Here is a 19,571-nt window from a genome sequence, read left to right as displayed (position 1 = left end):
AACTGTGCGCAAATATCACCCTGGTGAATTAATTTATACTCACCTAATGATAACTGAATGTATCTATTGTTTTATTACCTAAGTTGGTAATCCAAATTTTCTTTCTTTTTTGTTTTTTTTATTAATTTATTCTTGTTACATCTCTGGTGCCTCACCTTTGACCAAAATTTCATAGAAAATATATTAGGATATTTCTTTTTTTTCAAAGATTTGTTTATTTATGTTCTGTCTTTCTGTATATCTGCATTACAGAAGAGGGCATCATATCCTATTATAGATGGTTGTGAGCCACCATGTGGTTGCTGGGAATTGAACTCAGGACCTCTGGAAGAGCAGCCAGTATTCTTAACCACTGAGCCATCTCTCCAGCCCCCAGGATATTTCTTGTTAACACTATTTCCTTAATAAGAGTCTACCTTCATTTTATTGTTCTGTTCATTCTCCTGATTAAACTACTCATTTAGTTTTTATTAACTGATTTCTTGAGGTTCCTTTCATATGAAACAATCTGATGCCCTCATGTGGCTAACATAAGCATCTGATCTTTTCCTAATATATTTCATAAAATACCATAATATTATAGAATACATTACTTAGCTCATTCTTCACAGTTCTTGAAGTTCAAATAATGACCTCATATAGAATTATCTGTCATGCTTTTCTCAGGATTAATCTCCATGTAAAACTTCTATTTATACTAATTTGTAAGTATATTAACAAGCTGGTATTAAGCTTCCCCAATAAATTAGCCTTGGAAAGTTAGTATGAGATAACACAACAGCCCTATGTCTTACTTCCAGTGCATGTACAGTATATTCCCTGTTCTCACACTTGAAGCCCAGACTGGTAGAAGGTACAACTGTGCTGTAGATGAATCATGTCAAAGGTTTCACTGTGGAAAGCAAGTGAGTTGCCCACTGGTACTGCAGTGTGATTCTGAGAAAACACCATTCACTTTCACAACAGATTGGCATGCACTGCCCTCAGTGGCACATAGCTACAAGAGGATTTGGAAGGGTGGGCTCCAATGGGACTGAGAAGTAGCATTGAATTAGATGCTGTAAACACCAGCATACATCTGTCACATCAGCCACTGGGCTCCCAGGACATCAGGACTCTATGCATTCATTACACCTCCTGACTTGATCAAATGTCACATCTGTAGTGAGTCCTGTGTTCTGATCTGAGTCACTGTTCAGCTTGTACCCATGGCCTTAAGATAAAGGATGCTTAATATTCTGAAATCATGCATGATGCATTTTGGTTTAGAAACTCTTGGAGGATAATAAACACATGACCAAAGTGAGATCTATGTTTATTTTTAATGGTATAAATATGGAATGGAGTGTAACAGTCATGAGGTCACTTAATGTATTCTGATAGCCACTGTTTTTATTTCAGTAGGAATTGTCTCCAAAAAAAATGGAGCCTGGAAACTATACAATGGTGACAGAGTTCGTTATTTTGGGCCTAACTGAGGACCCCATCCTTTGTCGTGTCTTCTTTGTATTGTTCCTGGGCGTTTACCTCACCACTGTCTTGGGCAATGCCAGCATCATCATGTTGATCCGAAGAAGCCCTCAACTTCACACCCCAATGTACCTCTTCCTCAGCCATTTGGCCTTTGTGGACATTGGGTATTCCAGCTCAGTCACACCTGTCATGATCGTGAGTTTCCTGAGAGAGAGAACTGCCATCCCTGTGGCCGGCTGCATAGTCCAGCTTGGCTCTGATGTGGTCTTTGGGACCGCTGAGTGCTTCCTGCTGGCTGCCATGGCCTATGACCGCTATGTGGCCATCTGCTCACCCTTGCTCTACTCCACTCTCATGTCTCCCAGGGTCTGCTTCATCTTACTAGTTATTTCCTATGTGGGTGGCTGTGTGAATGCTTCATCATGCACCAGCTGTTTGTTGAGCCTGACCTTTTGTGGATCCAATAAAGTCAACCATTTCTTCTGTGACCTCCCACCGCTGGTGGAGCTTTCTTGTACCCATGTTTACCTTGCTGAGATGTCTCCTGCCGTCTCGGCAGGCTCCATTATTGTTATCACCCTGTTCACTATCATTGTTTCCTACCTCTACATCCTTCACTCCATCCTCAGGATGCGCTCTCCTGAGGGCAGGCGCAAGGCCTTCTCCACCTGCACCTCCCACCTCACTGCAGTCACCTTGTTTTATGGGACAGTTACGTTTGTTTATGTCATACCAAAGTCAAACCACTCACCCAACCAGATAAAAGTGGTGTCTGTGTTCTACACAGTGGTGATTCCCATGCTGAATCCCTTGATCTATAGTTTGAGGAACAAGGAGGTAAAAGAAGCCATGAGGAAATTGATGGCCAGAACACACTCCTCATTTTGAATGAAATTCAATATGAATCTACAAATCACTAAGCGATCATTTTGGGGAACATATGTGATCAATATATTAAATTATATTATATTATTTATTATATAATGGCTATTAACTCAATTTGTGTGTTGTGTTTACGTATACAAAAGCATATGTGTGTGCAGGTGTATATACATACGTGTGCATGTATATCTAGAGGTCAGAGAACAGTCTCAACTGTCATTTCTCAGAACATCATCCATCTCGATTTTTTTTTGAACCATTGTTTTTCAGTGGCCTAAAATTTGCCAAGTAGACTGGGCAGGTTGACCACTGATTCTGTCTCTATCTCCCACTGTAATTATAAACATTCACTATCCTGTCTAACCTTTATATGGGCCCTGGTGAGCAAACTCATATGCTTGTAAGGCAAGCACAGTACTGACTGAGATATCAGGTTTATTTTATATTCATATACATTCTATTTATTATTAATATTATGTAACTTATCACTGTCTAAAGTCATACAATAAAATATTCAATTTTTTCACCTGTCTGCTGGGGTTCAAATTAAATGTATACATTTGGAGATTAAGGTACTTTTTCTTCCTTCCACAAATAATTATGAGAATCTATGGCTTTAGGATTTTTTCTGTCAATTAATAAATATATCCAGATGTTATCTTATAAATTACCATCTTAGAAGTACCATGTGCTCCATGGCCAGGCAATTGATGACAATATTTCCCGTGCTCCTTTATCTGAGAATTCTGCTATCTCTTCTTTAGCAATAGCATAATAGTTCAAAATAATGAAGTTTTGTAGTACACATATATCAAGGGGAATGAAGTAAACTGATTTTGAAATTTTCTGTATCTTTTCTTATATTTTTTTCCTTTCTTGATAAGTTACTGAGATGTGTTTTTAAATACTTTTCATGGAACCATAATGCAGTTCTCTATTTTGAAGCCTCATTGCTTTTGTGAGATTCAGCTGTTAACTGAAGCATTGTTTGCACTGCCTTCTGGCTGCCATAGCCTCTCGTCATTGTGTGGATTCTGTTTGTACCTGATCTTCTCAACCCAATGTGTCCTAAAGTCTTCATCATCTCATTTAAGCCTCCTTATCTCTCTGTATGGTGAATATTTGAGCATTTGAAAGAAAATATTTTTGAGACAGGGTCTCTCTGTGTAGCCTCAGCTGTCCTGGACTCACTTTGTAGCCTAGGCTGGCCTCATACTCGCAGAGATCTGTCTGCCTCTGCCTATCCGAGTGCTGGGATTACAAGCATGTGCCACCGTGCCCAGAGAGAATTTGAAAATTTACCACTTGAATTTTGTGTCTGTCCTCTACAAACCAAAGGAGGTAGATCACTTCTTCTGTAACGTTTCTCCTTTGCTGAAACATCCCTGGTCAGATAACTTTCATTGGGATTATCCCCTGTATGTCTTCTGGCTCCATTGTGTTTGCCAGGGCTCTCTCCTCATCGATATCTTCATCATCATCCTGAAAATGTGACCCATCAAAGGCTTTCTCCACCTGCACCTTCCATCTCACTATGTTCACTCTGCTTTATAGGCACATCACGTTCATTTACTTGAAGTTGTTCATCTACAGTCTGAGGAAGGCAACTGTCAGAATATATCCTTAGAATCTACCCTTCATTTCAGGATAAACTATAAAGTTTCCATTTCACAGTATCACAGTTCAAACTGATTGTTTAAGCTTTAAAAAAAATTCATGTATAATGTATTTTGCAACCTGTGGTTTTATGCATGCTGAACAAGCATTCTACCACTGAGCTACATCCCCGGTCTTTCATGTCTTTATTCTAATTCTCTCTTTTTTAAAAGATTTATTTATTACATATACAATATGCTGCCTGCATGTGTACCTGCCTACCAGAAGGGCAGCAGATCTCATTATACATGGTTGTGAACCGCCATGCGGTTGTTGGGATTGAACTCAGGACCTTTGGAAGAATAGCCAGTGCTCTTAATCTCTGAGCCATCTCTCCAGGCCCTAATTCTCACTTTTAAGCGCTTCCACACCAATTAGGTAGGAACTTGAGAACCATTATAGCAATGGCCAAGTTCCTTTCTTACCAACTGTGACATTTATTTGTCTGTTTATTTACTTATACTCTTAAAGATTCTATGCTTTACAAATTCAGACTGTGACTATTGTTAACAAATTAATTACAGTGACATAAAATGGAATGAAATGACACCATGCTGGACTCCTACTGTATTGGTTATTTCCCCCCTTTGGACACAGATTATTTATTCACTTGAAAGTTAAAAATAATGGTAATAAAATACCTTGTGGTATTGTAACAAGGAGATGAGTTCATAAAAGTAACCTGCTCAGAATAAGACCTGGCATACTGTAATTGTAAGTTATTATTTGCTGAATAAACAAAGTGATTGACACCTACAGTTAAATAATAGTGATCCTTTCTGCTACTATTCCTTATGGTATCTCAAAGAAAGCGCAGATAATCCAGACCTCAAGACAAAGTCACTACCTTTACCACCCTCAGATCCCAATAGGAGTCTTGTTAAGGTAGTGATTCCTCCATTACAAAGGTTAACAAATAGAGAAATCCCATCTTATCACCCTATGTGACTCAGCAGTTAGACCAAGTACCATCTTGAGGGTGGGCCAGTTGTTGAAAACTATGCTGCCCTAGGGGCCTGAGAACAGGGAATGGCCACAGATTTGAGAGTCTCGATTTAGAATTCCATAGTCTCAGAGTGAGGGAAGGCCAAGGAGGTAGCTGTGAGAAAGCAGAAGAGGCTAGGTGTCAATAAGCCCAAAAATACAGGTGGCAGGAGGCTCAGACCAGAGAGAACCATGCATAGAGATACCATGACCCTCAATAGCCCACAGCAAACCTCAACTGGGGATCACCTTAGAGCTCAGTACCTCTGAGCCTGCAGCCAGAAGGCGGATAAACATCTGCTCCTCAGCTTCATAAAAGCCTTGGAACTCTGATGTTTCAGCAGTGTATTGGAACACCCTGTTGATGCATCAGGGTAATTAATGCATAGAAGGTCTTGAAAGCATAAAATAATGGCCTCCATGTATTCAGATCACAGTGCTGTGATGGTTTATAAATCCCCAAAACATATTGGGAGACACTCCTAGCTGTGATATTAGCCAACTCAGGGCTTACAACTTGGGACCTGGGGGTGTAGGAGAACCTGTCCAATTCATACACTTTAAATCTGTTTGTGGCCAGCAAAGGTCCCTGATACCAAAGAAGGAAAGCTACCAAAGTGAAAGCAATTTGTCAGACCTCAAACACCTGTTCAAGGCAGCCTCAGGAGCTCCTAAACAGTAGAAAGGACAAGAGGCCGGATCCAGGCACTGGACATTTTGTGAGTACTCTCTGACATTTGGAAACCCAGAAAGAAATTGCAACAACACTTCATCTTTTTACAACATTTCCCTCTCTTAAGGTGCATGTGTGTGTGCAGGTGCACGCGTGCACATATGAGGGTGGCTGTAGAGGCCAGAAATTGACATATGGATCCCATGGGGCTGAAGCTCCTGGCAACTGGGGTGTGCCCTCTGGAACCAAACTTAGGTCCTTTGCAAGAGCAACATGAGCATTTTATGTTTATGACTTCCTTTTGCTTTTTACCAGACTTTTTAGCAGCACTTTTATTTTTGAAATTTAGATTTTTTTGCTATTTCCCTTCATAGTCATTTTAATGCAGTCTTTAACATTATTAGGCAATACATTTTATTTTTCTTAGGTTTTGGCTTTGTTTTTTGTTTTAGCTACTGTTTCCTCTCTTTCCCCCACCACAGCGTTTAGTAGTATTTTGACGTTTTTCTCTTAAATGCATCTTTTTGTTTCTTACATTTCTCTACTCCAAATTCTGCTCTTTTTTTTCATTATTGGGATTCTTTCCTTTTCTTTTCACTAATATCTTGCTCTTTTCCACTCTGTCGACATCTCCATTCTCCCTTTTCTTTGCTTAAATCTGTTTCCCCATTCTTCCTTCTCCTTTCACTTTCCTCTATCATTTATGATTTCCCCACTTACCATAAGTAAGTTTTAACTTCATAGCATGCTCTACAGTGAGTTTCAGTTTTACGCCATCGGTGCAGACTTACCAGGCTTAACTCCATTTTAGGTGTATGTCTGTGTCTTGAAAGGTGTGGTGTTACTGTTGCAATGGTTTATTTTTTTCTAAGTGCTAGTGATCATCAAAACTTCAGCAGCAAACCACTCAGTGAGATCCTCTCAGAAATATCCACACCAGGAGATGCACACGTTGTAACATGAGAACACGAAAGACACGGGCCAGCAAGGCGCAGTGACTCCTCTAGAAGATCCCATCTCCTCAACCATTAAACTCAAAGATACTTAAGTACATGAATGCTAAAGAGTTTTAAAATTTCAATGGTTTAAAAAAATGATTAATGACTTGGATGGAGGAATATGCAAAGAAAGCAGATAAATTCAGCTCAGATAAATTCAGAAGAAAAAGTGAGAAAAATAAATGAGAATGTCAGCAGTGTAGATGAAATGTTACCAACATGACAGAAGACTTCCACAAAGTTGAATTCTATGGCCAGAGCTACCACCAAGGCCATACATACATGTCCATGGTCTGTGCTGCAGCTGAAGTCATGTTGTTTGTGAGTCACGGATGGGTGGGGGCCCAGGATGCTATGCTGCCACCAAAAGCCATGATGAGGTCAGGGTCTGTGCTATGGCTGGGTCCATGATCTTACTGCAGCTGAGTTGGCATTGATGTCTGTGGCCCATGCCACCAAAGGCCACATGGATGTCCGTGGTCTGTGCCTCAGAGTAAAGCCATATTGATGTCTGTGAGCAATGCTGCTGCCAGGAGACACACTGATGTGGATGCTACCTGGGTCCATAGTGATACCTGAGCCTGTGCTGCTGCTGAGCCAGGTCTGTGTTGATGTCCATGTCCTGTGCTACCACCGAAGGTGATGTTGGTGTCTGTGGTCTGTACAGCAACCAGGAGCCATGTTCATGGGCTGTGCTGCCACCAGGGACCATACTGATCTGAGTGCCCTGCACTGCCATCTAAGGCCACAGTGATGTCCTGGTCCATGTGGCAAAGAGGTTCATATCTGAGTCCCATGGTTACTCGAGCTGGGATGGAAAGTATTGCCTCTAGGTTCTGCAAGGGTTTCCGTGGTTTTTGCTGCAGCTGGAAGCAACGTTGATGTCCATGATCCAAGCTGCATCAGAGGGCCTTAACCAGTACCATGGCCCTGCTGCAATGGGGAACCCTGTTCCTGGACTGTGCTGATGCCAGAAACCATGAGGAAGTCCATAATCCATGTTCCCATGGTCCACAAAGAGCAAATAAGCTGCCTTCGCAGTAATATAGATCACTGCAAACTCACAGTTAAGAAAGAGAAACATAGGAGACTTCAGTGGCAACTCCAACCCCCGACCTGCCACCCCACCCCACCCACCCCAAAACAGTAACAGCCTAGACAGAAATCCATCAGAGAGAACTCTTAAAAACTGTGATAGAGCATCACAGAGAGAGTATCAAGAAGAGACTTGATACCCTAGGAACATATACAGGGGGAGGAGGTCCCCCTCAGTCACAGTCATAGGGGAGGGGAGGAGAGTAGGGGGAAAGCTGGAGGGAGGAAAGAATCGGAGGATACAAGGGATGGGATAACAATTTAGATGTAATATGAATAAAATAATTTTTTTAATATATATATGTATATACAACTGTGATAGAATGCTGGGGTACCGCCCCCCACAGTAGATGACTTCCTGCAAGGATATGGGAGAGGAAGGACTGAGCTCCAGCTACAGGAAGACCACTGAGTTTAACCACGCCCCAGTGAATATAGACATAAGACAAATAGGACTTTTTTTCTTTTGGCATTTTTTGTTCTGTGTTTGTTTGTTTGTGTGTGTGCTGTGGGGGGGGGGGTAAGAAGGGTACAGGGGAGGACAAGGAAGGACTGAGAAGTGATGTGGAATCTCCAAAGACTCAATAAAAATATTATGTTAAAAAAAAAAAGAAACCCTGGAATGAAAAGGCAAGTGAATCAAAAGTAAAACTTGATAGAAAGCGTCACAAATTACCTCGATGAAGCAGAAGAGAGAGTATCAAAAACACAGGACAACAAAATACTATATTCAGACACCAATTAGGAAAAATAGTATGAACCACACATACAGTCAAAGCAATGAACCTAAGAATCCATGGAGCAGAAGAAGAATCTCAGATAAAGAATAAAAGCACAGGAGAATCAAGCCAATAAAATGATAACAGAAAATTCTCCCAGAACCCAGAAAGAGAAATTGGCATTTAAATACAAGAGGAATTTAGAACACCATGTAGTCATAAATGAACCAGAATTTTCCACAACATACTACACTATAAGATATCAAAGACAACAGAAAAAAAATATTAAAAACTATAGGGGAAAGACATGGACCCAAGAACAAAGGCAAGCATGTCAAAATAGTGCCAGAACCTTCATCAGCAACCCTGGAAGCCAGGAAAACGTGAAGTAACATAGTTCCTGCCCTGAAAGTAAAGAACTGTCAACCATGGTTGCTATATCCAGGAAAACTTTATTATAATGTCTGTGAAAGAATACAAACATTCAAGACAAACATAAACTAAGGAAGTTTGTATTTACACATAATATCATACATTTCTAAATTATACCATCTTGCACTAATGAAAAACATTTCTAGGTTTTCCACTCCCTTTAAATAATGAAATGCAAATATTTTTCCATGCTCTGTGTCTCTGCATAGCTTACCTTGGCCTCATTTTTTTTATTTGTTGAAGTTCCTGAGAGCTTTGCATTTCCTGTTTATGTCTGGCCATCTTTCCTTCCCTGCTTGCGTCAATGGGTCCCTTGCCATTCTTACTCAGATACCATCTACTATGCTTGCATTTTTTACTCACTACAGCTACCCTCTAGGCAACATGTAAATCCATTGGTTTGTTTCTGCCACACTGTGTGTCCGCCATGCACTGAGTTTATTGGTAGATAAAAGAATTTTAATACAGCAACACAGCTGCTCTGGCAAGGGATCTCATCCAAAGACCTGTGATCCAGCTGGCATACAGACATACACTTACTACACATCTTTAATCCTTATGGCTGGCATCCACATCCCTTAATCCCTCTGATTGGAATACCAATGTGACAAACCTTTAATCCCTCTGACTAGAATCTAGTACACATCTTTAACTCCACACAATGAAGTCTAATTGAAGGGCAAAGAACGTGATGAATTAGAAAAGGATTTGACAGAATGAGTCAGAGATAGGATACATCCAACTCTCACTAGAACAGACAAGAAAGATAAACGAAGAGCAAAGCAGAAAAGAATAGAAGAGTTTGGTAGTACAGCACAGTTCAATGCAATTTAGTTGAGTATCATTCAGTTCATGGAGTTCAGAGGCAGTTTTTCCAAGCAGAACAATTCAGGGAGAAGTGGAGAGTAGTCAGTTTGAATCACTCAGCTTAGAGAAGGTTTTTTGAGCCAGAACAGCTGAGTTGAACCAGCTATCCAGAGTTCAGAAAGAACTAGAAAGGGTCAGCTTCTTCAGCAGTTAAGTTTCAGAAGCTAAAAATATTCTAGGCCTAGGTTAGCAGACAGAGGCTGGAAGCTGAAGCCTCAAGGTCCAGGCTTGCAGATTAGATTGTACAGAAACTAGAAGATTCCAGGCCTATGCCTAGGTATAGTTAGAAAAGAAACACTCTGACTCAGCCCAAGCCATGTGTTCATAAAGCTTGGGTATAGCTCTCATCTCATCCCGTCATCTGAGGAAATAAAAACTGCACTTATATTTATTTTTTATTTTTAATATTTATTTATGTTTATTTATGTATGTGCCTCTATGTATATACCCATATCTGCTGGCTAGATCCATGTCAACTTGCCACAAAATATAGCCATTTGAAAGGACAGAGCCTCAATTAAGAAAATGATTCTAGGGGATCCACGATGGCAGCAATCAGACACTGTGTGATCAGTAGTAGGACTGAGCCAAGGGACAGGGCTGGGAGCTACAGAGCACAAGAGCTGGAGTGCTCTGGGTGGGAGGGGCTCACATTATGTGGAGCACAGGTGGGGCTGGCCTCAGGCTATCTAGATGCTCCATGGAGGAGTCCCTTGGTCCCTGAATGTGGTGCTCAGGCCCCAGAGTCTGGACACATACCTGCATGCAAGCTGCATCTGCGCTCTACATCTCAGACTCTGTGTCTCAGACTAAACTGTGGCCTGCAGAGCACCAGCATTTGTGTCCCCCAGGGTGTGGAGCATGGGTAGATCTGACCTCAGATCACCCAGCCAATACATGGCAGGCTCCAGGGCCTAGGTGGGCACAGACACTGTTGCTAAAGCCTAGCCACATGCCAGCCAGTGCACTGCATTGGCAGTCTGTCTTAGACTGAACTGTGCACTACAGCACACCAAGGTCTGGAGCTGCTAGCCCAGGGGAGACTCCAAGGTGTAGAGTACAGGTGGATCTGACCTCAGGTCACCTGGCTAATCTACTGAGAGTTCCCAGGTCAAAGCAGGTACAGGCACAGGCTCCAAAACCTAACTACTGCTCTGTGTTTCAGATGGAACTGCGGGCCTTAAGGCAACAGTGTCTGGGCGTTAGTGCCCAGAGGAAACCCCACGGTGGATCTCAGGCTACCCAGCCAATCCACAAAAGTTCCCAGATCTGAACTCAGATCACCTGCCTGAACCACAGAAGGGTTCGTTAATCCCCACAGGTGAGGGGTCTCAATCTATAGCCACTACCTATGAGCTGCTCTCAATAGCCAGTGAAGGACACTAGAAAATATCACCCAATGTAAGAAACAGCAAGATGATTAAAAACCAGTGTGAAAACATAAACAACAAAAGCCAAAATAATATGACATCTCTAGAACCAAGTTATCTCAAAGCAATCAGCCCTGGAATCTCAAACACAACTGAAACACAAGAAAATGACCTCAAGTCCTTCATAATGAAGATGATAATGAAGGAAATGAATAAAATTCAGAAATAAAATCCAGAAAGATACAGCCAAACAGAGTGAGGGCCTTAGAAAGGCCATGACACAGGACTATAGAGAGGAAATGAAGAAATCACTGAAGAAATTCAGGAAAACACAATCAGGTGAAGGAAATTAACAAAAGGGTTCAAGATCTGAAGATGAAAATAGAAACAATGATAAAAGCCCAAACTAAAGAAAGCCCAGAAAGAGAGAATTTAGAGAGGAAAACAGAAACTGCAGAGATAAGCATCGCCAACAGTATAGAAGAGATAGAGGAAAGAATATCAAGTGTAGAAGATACAATGGAAGAATTTGATACAACCATCAAAGAAAACGTTAAATCTAAAAAATTAGTGATACAAAACATCCAAGAAATCAAGGACACCATGAAAAGATGAAACTTAAGGATAATAAAAATTAAGAAAGGACAAGATGCTCTGCTCCAAGACACAGAAAACATTTTCAGCAAAACCATAAAAGAAAAGAAATCCCAATTTAAAGAAAGAAATGTACATAAAAACATAAAGAGGCCTACAGAACACCAAATATAGTATGCCAGAAAATAAAATCCTTCTGCCACATAATTATGAAAACACTAAATGTGCAGAAAAAAGAAAAATATTAAAATCAGCAAGGGAAAAAAGCCAAGTAACATAACATATCAGAATCACACCCAACTTTTCAGCAGAGACCAAAAAAGCCAGAAGGGCCTGGGCAGAGGTCTTGCAAACCCTAAGAAACTATATATGCCAGTCCAGACTACTATACCGAACAAAAATTTCAATAACCACAAATGGAAAAAACAAAATATTTCTTGACAAAAACAAATTCAAACAGTACCTATCCACAAATATAGCCCCAGAGAAAATAGAAAACTCCAACTCAAGAAGGCTAACTACACCAAAAATAATACAGGAAATAGATAACTTGACTTTAGACAAACAAAAACCAGACAAACACACTACCACAATCAATATCAAACTCATAGGACCTAACAGTCACTAGTCAATAATTTCCCTCTACATTCATCAATGGTCTCAACTTTGCAATAAAAAGAAACAGACTAACCAGAATGGATGTATAAACTATACCCAACATCTGCTGCATTCAAGAAACATATCTCAGCCACAAAGATAGGCATTACCTCAGGGAAAGGGGGCTTTTAAAAGGTCTTCCAAGCAAAAGGGCACAAGAAGCAAGTTGAAGTAGCCATTCTAATATCTAATAAAATAGACTTTGAACCAAAATTAATCAAAAGAAATGAGGAATGACACTTCATACTCATCAAAGGAAAATTCAACCAAGATGACATCATAATTCTCAACATCTATGCCCCAAATATAAGGACATCCACATTTGTAAAGGAAGCATTAATAAAGCTTAAACAACACATCAATCCCCACACATTAATAATGGAAGGCTTCAACACTCCCATTTCACCAAAGGATAGGTCAATGAAACAGAAGATAAACCGAGAAATAATGACATTAACCAATGTCATGAATCAAATGAACCTAACAGATATCTACAGAACTTTTCGCCCAAACACAAAAGATTATACCTTCTCCTCAGCACCTCACAGAGCCTTCTCCAAAACTGACCATATAGTATGGCACAAATCAAGCTTCCACAAATACAAAAAGATTAAAATAATACCTTGTTTGCTGTCAGACTACCATAGACAAAAGCTGAACCTCAATAACAACAGAAATAACAAAAAGCCTACACAAACATGGAAACTCAACAACTCTCTACTTAATGACAACTAAGTCAGGGAATAAAGAAAGAAAGAAATTAGGAACTTCCTAAAATTTAATGAAAATGAAGGTACAACATACTCAAATTTATGGCACACATTGAAAATAGTGCTAAGAGGAAAGTTCAAAGCACTAAGCACCTTCAAAAAGAGATTGGAAACATCTTATACAGGCAACTAATGGAAGCCCTAGAAGAAAAGAAGCATAAACATCCAATAGCAGTAGACAGCTGGAAATAATCAAACTCAGAGCTGAAATCAATAAATTAGAAACAAAGAGAACAATTCAAAGAATCAACAAGAGCTGGTTCTTTGAAAAAATCAACAACATAGACAAACCATTAGCCAAACCAACTAAAAGGCAGAAAGACACTATCCAAATCAAAAATCAGAAATGAAAAGAAAGACACAACAACAGACACTGAAGAAATCCAAAGAATCTTTAAGTCTTATTTCAAAAAACCTATTTACCACAAAATTTGAAAATCTAAAGGAAATGGGCAGCTTTCTTGATAGATTCCCCTTGCCGAAGGTGAATCAAGATCATGAAAACATATTAAATAGTCCTAGTCATCAAAAGTCTCCCAACCAAAATAGCCCAGGGCCAAATGGTTTCAGCACAGAATTCTATCAGACCTTCAAAGAAGAGCTAATATCAGCATTTTTTAAACTACTCCACAAAATAGAAATGGAAGGAACATTACCAAACTCATTCTATGAAGTCACAGTCACCTTGATACCTAAACCTCACAAAGACCCGACAAAGAAAGACAATTTCAAATCAATTTCTTTTATGAACATTGATGCAAAAGTAGTCAATAAAATACTCACAAACCAAATCCAAGAACACATCAAAGATATCATTCACCATGCTAGGATTCATCCCAGGGGTGCAGGGATGGTTCAATATACAGAAATCCATCAGTGTAACCCACCATATAAACAAACTAAAAGAAAAAAAACCACATGATCATCTCCTTAGATGCCAAAAAATTTTCTTACAAAATCCAACACCCATTCATGTTCAAATTCTTGGAGAGATCAGGGGTACAAGGCACATACATAAACATAATGAAGGCTATATACAGCAAGCCAATATCCAACATCAAATTAAGTGGATAGAAACTCAAAATATTTCCATTGAAATCAGGGACAGGACAAGGTAGTCCACTCTATCCGTATCTCTTCATTATAGTTCTTGTAGTTCCAGCTAGAGCAATAAGACAACAAAAGGAGATCAAGGGGAGCCACATTGGAAAGGAGGTCAAAATATTGCTATTCACAGATGATATTATAGTATACAAACATGACCCCCAAAATTCCACCAGAGAACTCCTACAGCTGATAAACACCTTCAGCAAAGTGGGTGGATTAAAAAATCAACTTAAAGAATGTCAGTAGCCCTCCTGTATACAAATGACAAATGGGCTGAGAAAGAAATTGGGGAAACTTCACACTTCACAATAGCCACAAATAATATAGAGTATCTTGGTGTAACTCTAAGCAAGCAAGTGAAAGACTTATATGAAAACAATTTCAAGTCTCTGAAGAAGAAAATTAAAGAAGATAACATAAGATGGGAAGATCTCCCATGCTCAGGAATCAGGAGACTCAACATAGTAAAATTGGCCATCTTACCAAAAGCAACTTACATATTCAATGCAATCCCTCTCCAAATACCTACACAATTTTTTAAAGACCTTAAAAGATCAATTCTCAACTTCATATGGAAAAAAAACCAGAATAGCTAAAAACAATCCTGTACAATAAAAGATCTTCCAGAGGAATCTCCATCCCTAATCTCAAGCTGTATTATAGAGCAACAGTACTGACGTAGAAATAGGCTAGTTGATCAATGAAATTGAGTCAAAGACCCAGAAAGAAACCTACACACATATAGACACTTGATTTTTGACAAAAAAGACAAATCCATGCAATGGAAAAAAGATAGCATCTTCAACAAATGGTTCTGATCTAACTTGGTGTCTTTGTGTAGAAAAATGCAAGTAGATCCGCATTTATAATCCTGCACAAAACTAAAGTCCAAGTGGATTAAAGACGTCAACATCAAACCAGACACACTAAATCTTAGAAGAAAAAGTGGAGAAAGCCTTGAACTCATTGGCACAGGAGACAACTTCTTAAACAGAACACCAACAGAAGGGGAGGAGGCCCCCTTCTGTCAGAGGTCCAGGGGAGAGGAATAGGGTGGAAGAGGGAGGGAGAGTGGGAGCGGGAAGATACAAGTGAGGGGATTAACAATCGGGATGTAATCTGAATAAATTATAAGAAAAAGAAAGTGCCTCTATAAGACTTGGCTGTGAGCCAGCCTGTAGACCATTTTCTTAATTAGGAATTGATGGGAGAGGACGCAGCTCATTATGGATGGTGGTTCAAGCCCTATAAGAAAGCTGGCTGAGCAAGACGGTAAGCAGCACCGTCTTTGCTCTTTGATGTCCTGTCCTGACTTCTTTAGTGATGGACTACAATGTGGAAGTGTAAGGCCAACAAACACTTCCCAACTTGCTTTTTTGGTCATGGTGTTTCATCGCAACAATAGAAACCCTAACTTAGACAACATGTATGTGTGAATAGGTCCCCACAGAGGTCAGAAGATGACATAGGATCCTGGAGCTGGAGTTAGAGGCAGCTGTGAGCTGCCTGAAGCGGATGCTGCAACTGAATTTCAACCCTTGCAAGAGAAGCAAGTGTCTAAACCACTGAACCATCTCTTCACTCTTGCACATTCTGTGTTTATAAAGTTGGTTCATTCTCTGCTTCTTTTTTCACTGAAATCTCAAGTGCATGAAAAAATTTTTATTCATTAGTTTATCTTCAGTGTTTAATGTAAATTGAAAGAACTTATTTTCCACCTGTGGCTATAAAATTATGTGCATATTTTAAATAGTCATGTTATTTCCACCCCTATACTTCTAAAAAGAAAAAAGAAATAGCCAGGTGTTGGTAGTGCACATCTTTAATCCAAGCACTCAGGGGGCAGAAGCAGGAACATCTCTGTGAGTTCCAGGATAGCCAGGGCTGTTACACCAAGAAACCCTGTCTCAAAAAAGAAACTAGAAGAAAAAAATGGAATGCCCTTTATTTATCATAAAACACTTATTTATAAAGTGAAGAGAAGTTAGCTATGTTACATATTTATATTTTCAATTTTGTATTATTTTTATTAATAAATTTCATTATTTGACAATTTCAAACATTTATATAATGAATTATGGTTACTCTTCCCTTGCCAAGATTTATTTTCTTCCCACGCTGGCCAGCCTTCATTCTTTATAAATCACTTTCTCATATGTACAGGGCTTGTTTTGTTTATGTACCATAGGCTAACCTGGCGGGCTAATCTGAAATAGCAAAGTAAACTTAGTATTAATATCTAGGTAGGGGACAACATGTTATATTTCATTCTCTGTAATCACTAAATAAAAGTGTATCACTGCTTACTTTAAATAGACATTTCAGGATGGATAAAATCCTTGAAAATTAGATATATTGGTATGAAATTGAACTATTCAATATTCACTTGAGACTGGGATCATGTTCCCTGTTGGATTTGAATTCACTTTTTAATTTCTGGCATCTTCAGAGACGTATCCTCAGCCAAACTTTATAAAAGACGGCTTAACTGCTGTGAAATACTAATAACTGTAAGATAAGTTCTTCCTTCAAGAGGTAAGATTTGAGCTTTGTGAACGAATCTTGTTTCTTTCCATTTGCCACTGACAAGAACTATTCCTTCAAATAGTATCTGTATCTTAAAGCCATCCTTTAGCAATAGTGCAGATATAACAAGCAGTTTGCTAGACAGTAACTTCAGCTATGGTGAATTAAATCCCCATTGTAGAGTTCACATGGACAAAGTAGCATGGTCTCTAACTATATGAACTTAGCACTCCGCCATGAGGCTAAAATAGTGAATAATTTTTTAACACTGGTAATTTATCTTTAGGAATTTTCCTTTAGAGAAGCTTGCTTCGTTTATTGATATATAGATGACTTCTTAAAGCTATGGCTAAATTGAAAATATTTAAAATATTGTTTAAATTTTAAATAGTGGCTTCATTTGTAACTTTAAGTTCCTCCCTAGGTCTTCCATGTTCTATGAACAACATCTGGCTTTTTAGTTTAAATTTTGTTCTACAACATAGTCTTGCTTAGCCAATAAGCATTGTGAACTAGACAGCAAAGGAGGTGCCTTGCTGGAGCACCAGAAAGCTAAAAAGTTAGGCAGCTGCTCCTGTTTCCTGTTATGGTCATTTACTTGACTGGGTTGATGACTCCATTTACAATACAGTTCCAGAACAAAGAATAAAATGAATTCAGGCAGCCTGAGTCTGATATTCCGATCCACTTCCTGACGTAAGTAGCTTAACATTTCCTTGCCTATAAGATAGAAATCATAAAAAGTATTTAATATTATCTCCTGGAAACTAAATTATACACCTACATATGAACTTCTGGGCTGGTAATTTAGTAAGCATTCAGGAAGTGTGACCACATAGCCCAATATTTAGATGCTGTAATCATTTTGTTATATTTATGATTCCTTTTTTTTTTTAAAGGCCCTGATCAATAAAACCGGTCAGCACATTTAATAACATTTAATTCTATAAAATGTTACATATTGTATCTAACTTACAAAAATGTTTTCCTACAAAGCTCTATCTGGGGAGCACTCCTGAAACAAATTGTCTGGTGTTGCCATTAAAAACAAATTTTGATATATAAGAAGTTTCATTGTAACTAAATATATAAACTCTAAGACTCTGGAGCAAAATAACAGTTAAATAAAGAAAAACTAGTTTAAATTTTTCTTCAATGAATTTTCCTGAAATTTTTAAAAATTACATATTTGTTCATAATAGCATCCATATGCGAGTTAACGAAAATGATGCTGCATACTTATTAACCCCTTCCTGTACTGTCTCCACCACAGCCTTGATCTGGCAGCAGCTACACTGGCCCATGGCTTTCTTGAAGGATGGGAACCACACTGCAGTGACAGAGTTCATTTTATTGGGCTTAACAAACGACCCTGTCCTTAGAGTCGTCCTCTTCACCATCATCCTGTGCATCTACCTGGTGACTGTCTCTGGGAACCTCAGCACCATCCTTCTCATCAGAGTCTCTTCCCAACTCCATCACCCCATGTACTTTTTTCTCAGCCACTTGGCTTCTACTGACATAGGCTACTCATCTTCTGTCACACCCAATATGCTTGTCAATTTCCTGGTGGAGAGAAGCACCATCTCATACATTGGGTGTACCATCCAGCTTGGCTCAGGTGCATTTTTTGGGACACTTGAATGCTTCCTTCTGGCTACCATGGCTTATGATCGCTTTATAGCAATCTGTAGCCCACTAATGTATTCAACCAAAATGTCCACACGAGTCTGTGTGCAATTGCTTGTAGGATCTTACATAGGGGGCTTTCTTAATGCTTCCTCCTTTCTTCTTTCCTTCTTTTCTCTTCTCTTCTGTGGACCAAATAGAGTCAATCACTTTTTCTGTGATTTGGCTCCCTTGGTAGAGCTTTCTTGTTATGGTGGCAATGTTCCCATAGTTCCTGCCTCATTTTGTTCTGCCTTTGTCATTATAGTCACCGTGTTTGTCATAGCCGTCTCCTACACCTACATCCTCATCACCATCCTGAAGATGCGCTCCACCGAGGGTCGCCACAAGGCCTTCTCCACCTGCACCTCCCACCTCACTGCAGTCACTCTGTTCTATGGAACCATCACATTCATCTATGCGATGCCCAAGTCCAGCTACTCCACTGACCAGAACAAGGTGGTGTCTGTGTTCTACATGGTGGTGATCCCCATGTTGAACCCCCTTATCTACAGCCTCAGGAATAATGAGATTAAAGGTGCTCTGAAGAGACAAGTTGGTAGAAAAATATTCTCTTAAGTGGTGTCTGTTGTATTGTAAGATTTGACATAGTAACAACATCTTACAGATACAATAATGAAAAGACACTAAATGCCTGTCACTGAAATATGTGTTCAGATATATAATTAGCCACTTGGAAGGTTTTAGTACCTGTAGAGGGTTGATGTTCAGATATTAAGTAATAAATCATATTTTCATACTAATTTACATTTAATAAATTTAAATAAACTTATAATTAATAAAATAGTTATTTCTATAAAAAGTAATTTCCTGACAATTATTTTCATTTGCAGGCATTTGCTTTCAAAAGTAGTTATGTGCTATAAATTACCATTATAAGACATGCAAATTAAATGTATCAAATTTTGAACAGTAGCTCATTCTGCAAAATGCATAATAAGAATAATAATTTCTGAGGATATATTTTGAGAGAAAATGACAAACAAAATTCCTAGAGTTGTTCTCAGATTTATTTTATGAGTGTTTTGCCTGCACCCTGAGGTCTGTTTTGGGTTTTTTTGGTTTCTCTGTCTCTCTTT

At 39.2% G+C, this 19,571-nt stretch overlaps 1 protein-coding gene across 1 annotated transcript; it reads left to right on the top strand.

Annotated features, from left to right (window-relative positions):
- Positions 1 to 1,422: 1,422 nt before the first annotated feature.
- On the top strand, positions 1,423 to 19,050 carry LOC311591882 (uncharacterized protein; the record flags this gene model as incomplete). The annotated part of the gene is made up of 2 exons (XM_084771702.1): positions 1,423 to 2,344; positions 18,077 to 19,050. 2 exons carry the CDS (start codon positions 1,423 to 1,425, stop codon positions 19,048 to 19,050), a joined length of 1,896 nt encoding a protein of 631 aa, XP_084627828.1.
- Between the last annotated feature and the right edge of the window lie 521 nt (positions 19,051 to 19,571).

This window comes from Acomys minous (assembly GCF_964271855.1).
Source record: "Acomys minous genome assembly, chromosome: 2".
Taxonomy (NCBI): Eukaryota; Metazoa; Chordata; class Mammalia; order Rodentia; family Muridae; genus Acomys; species Acomys minous.
The sequence above is the reverse complement of the archived record's forward strand: the minus strand, read 5'-3'. Positions and strand labels throughout refer to the sequence as shown.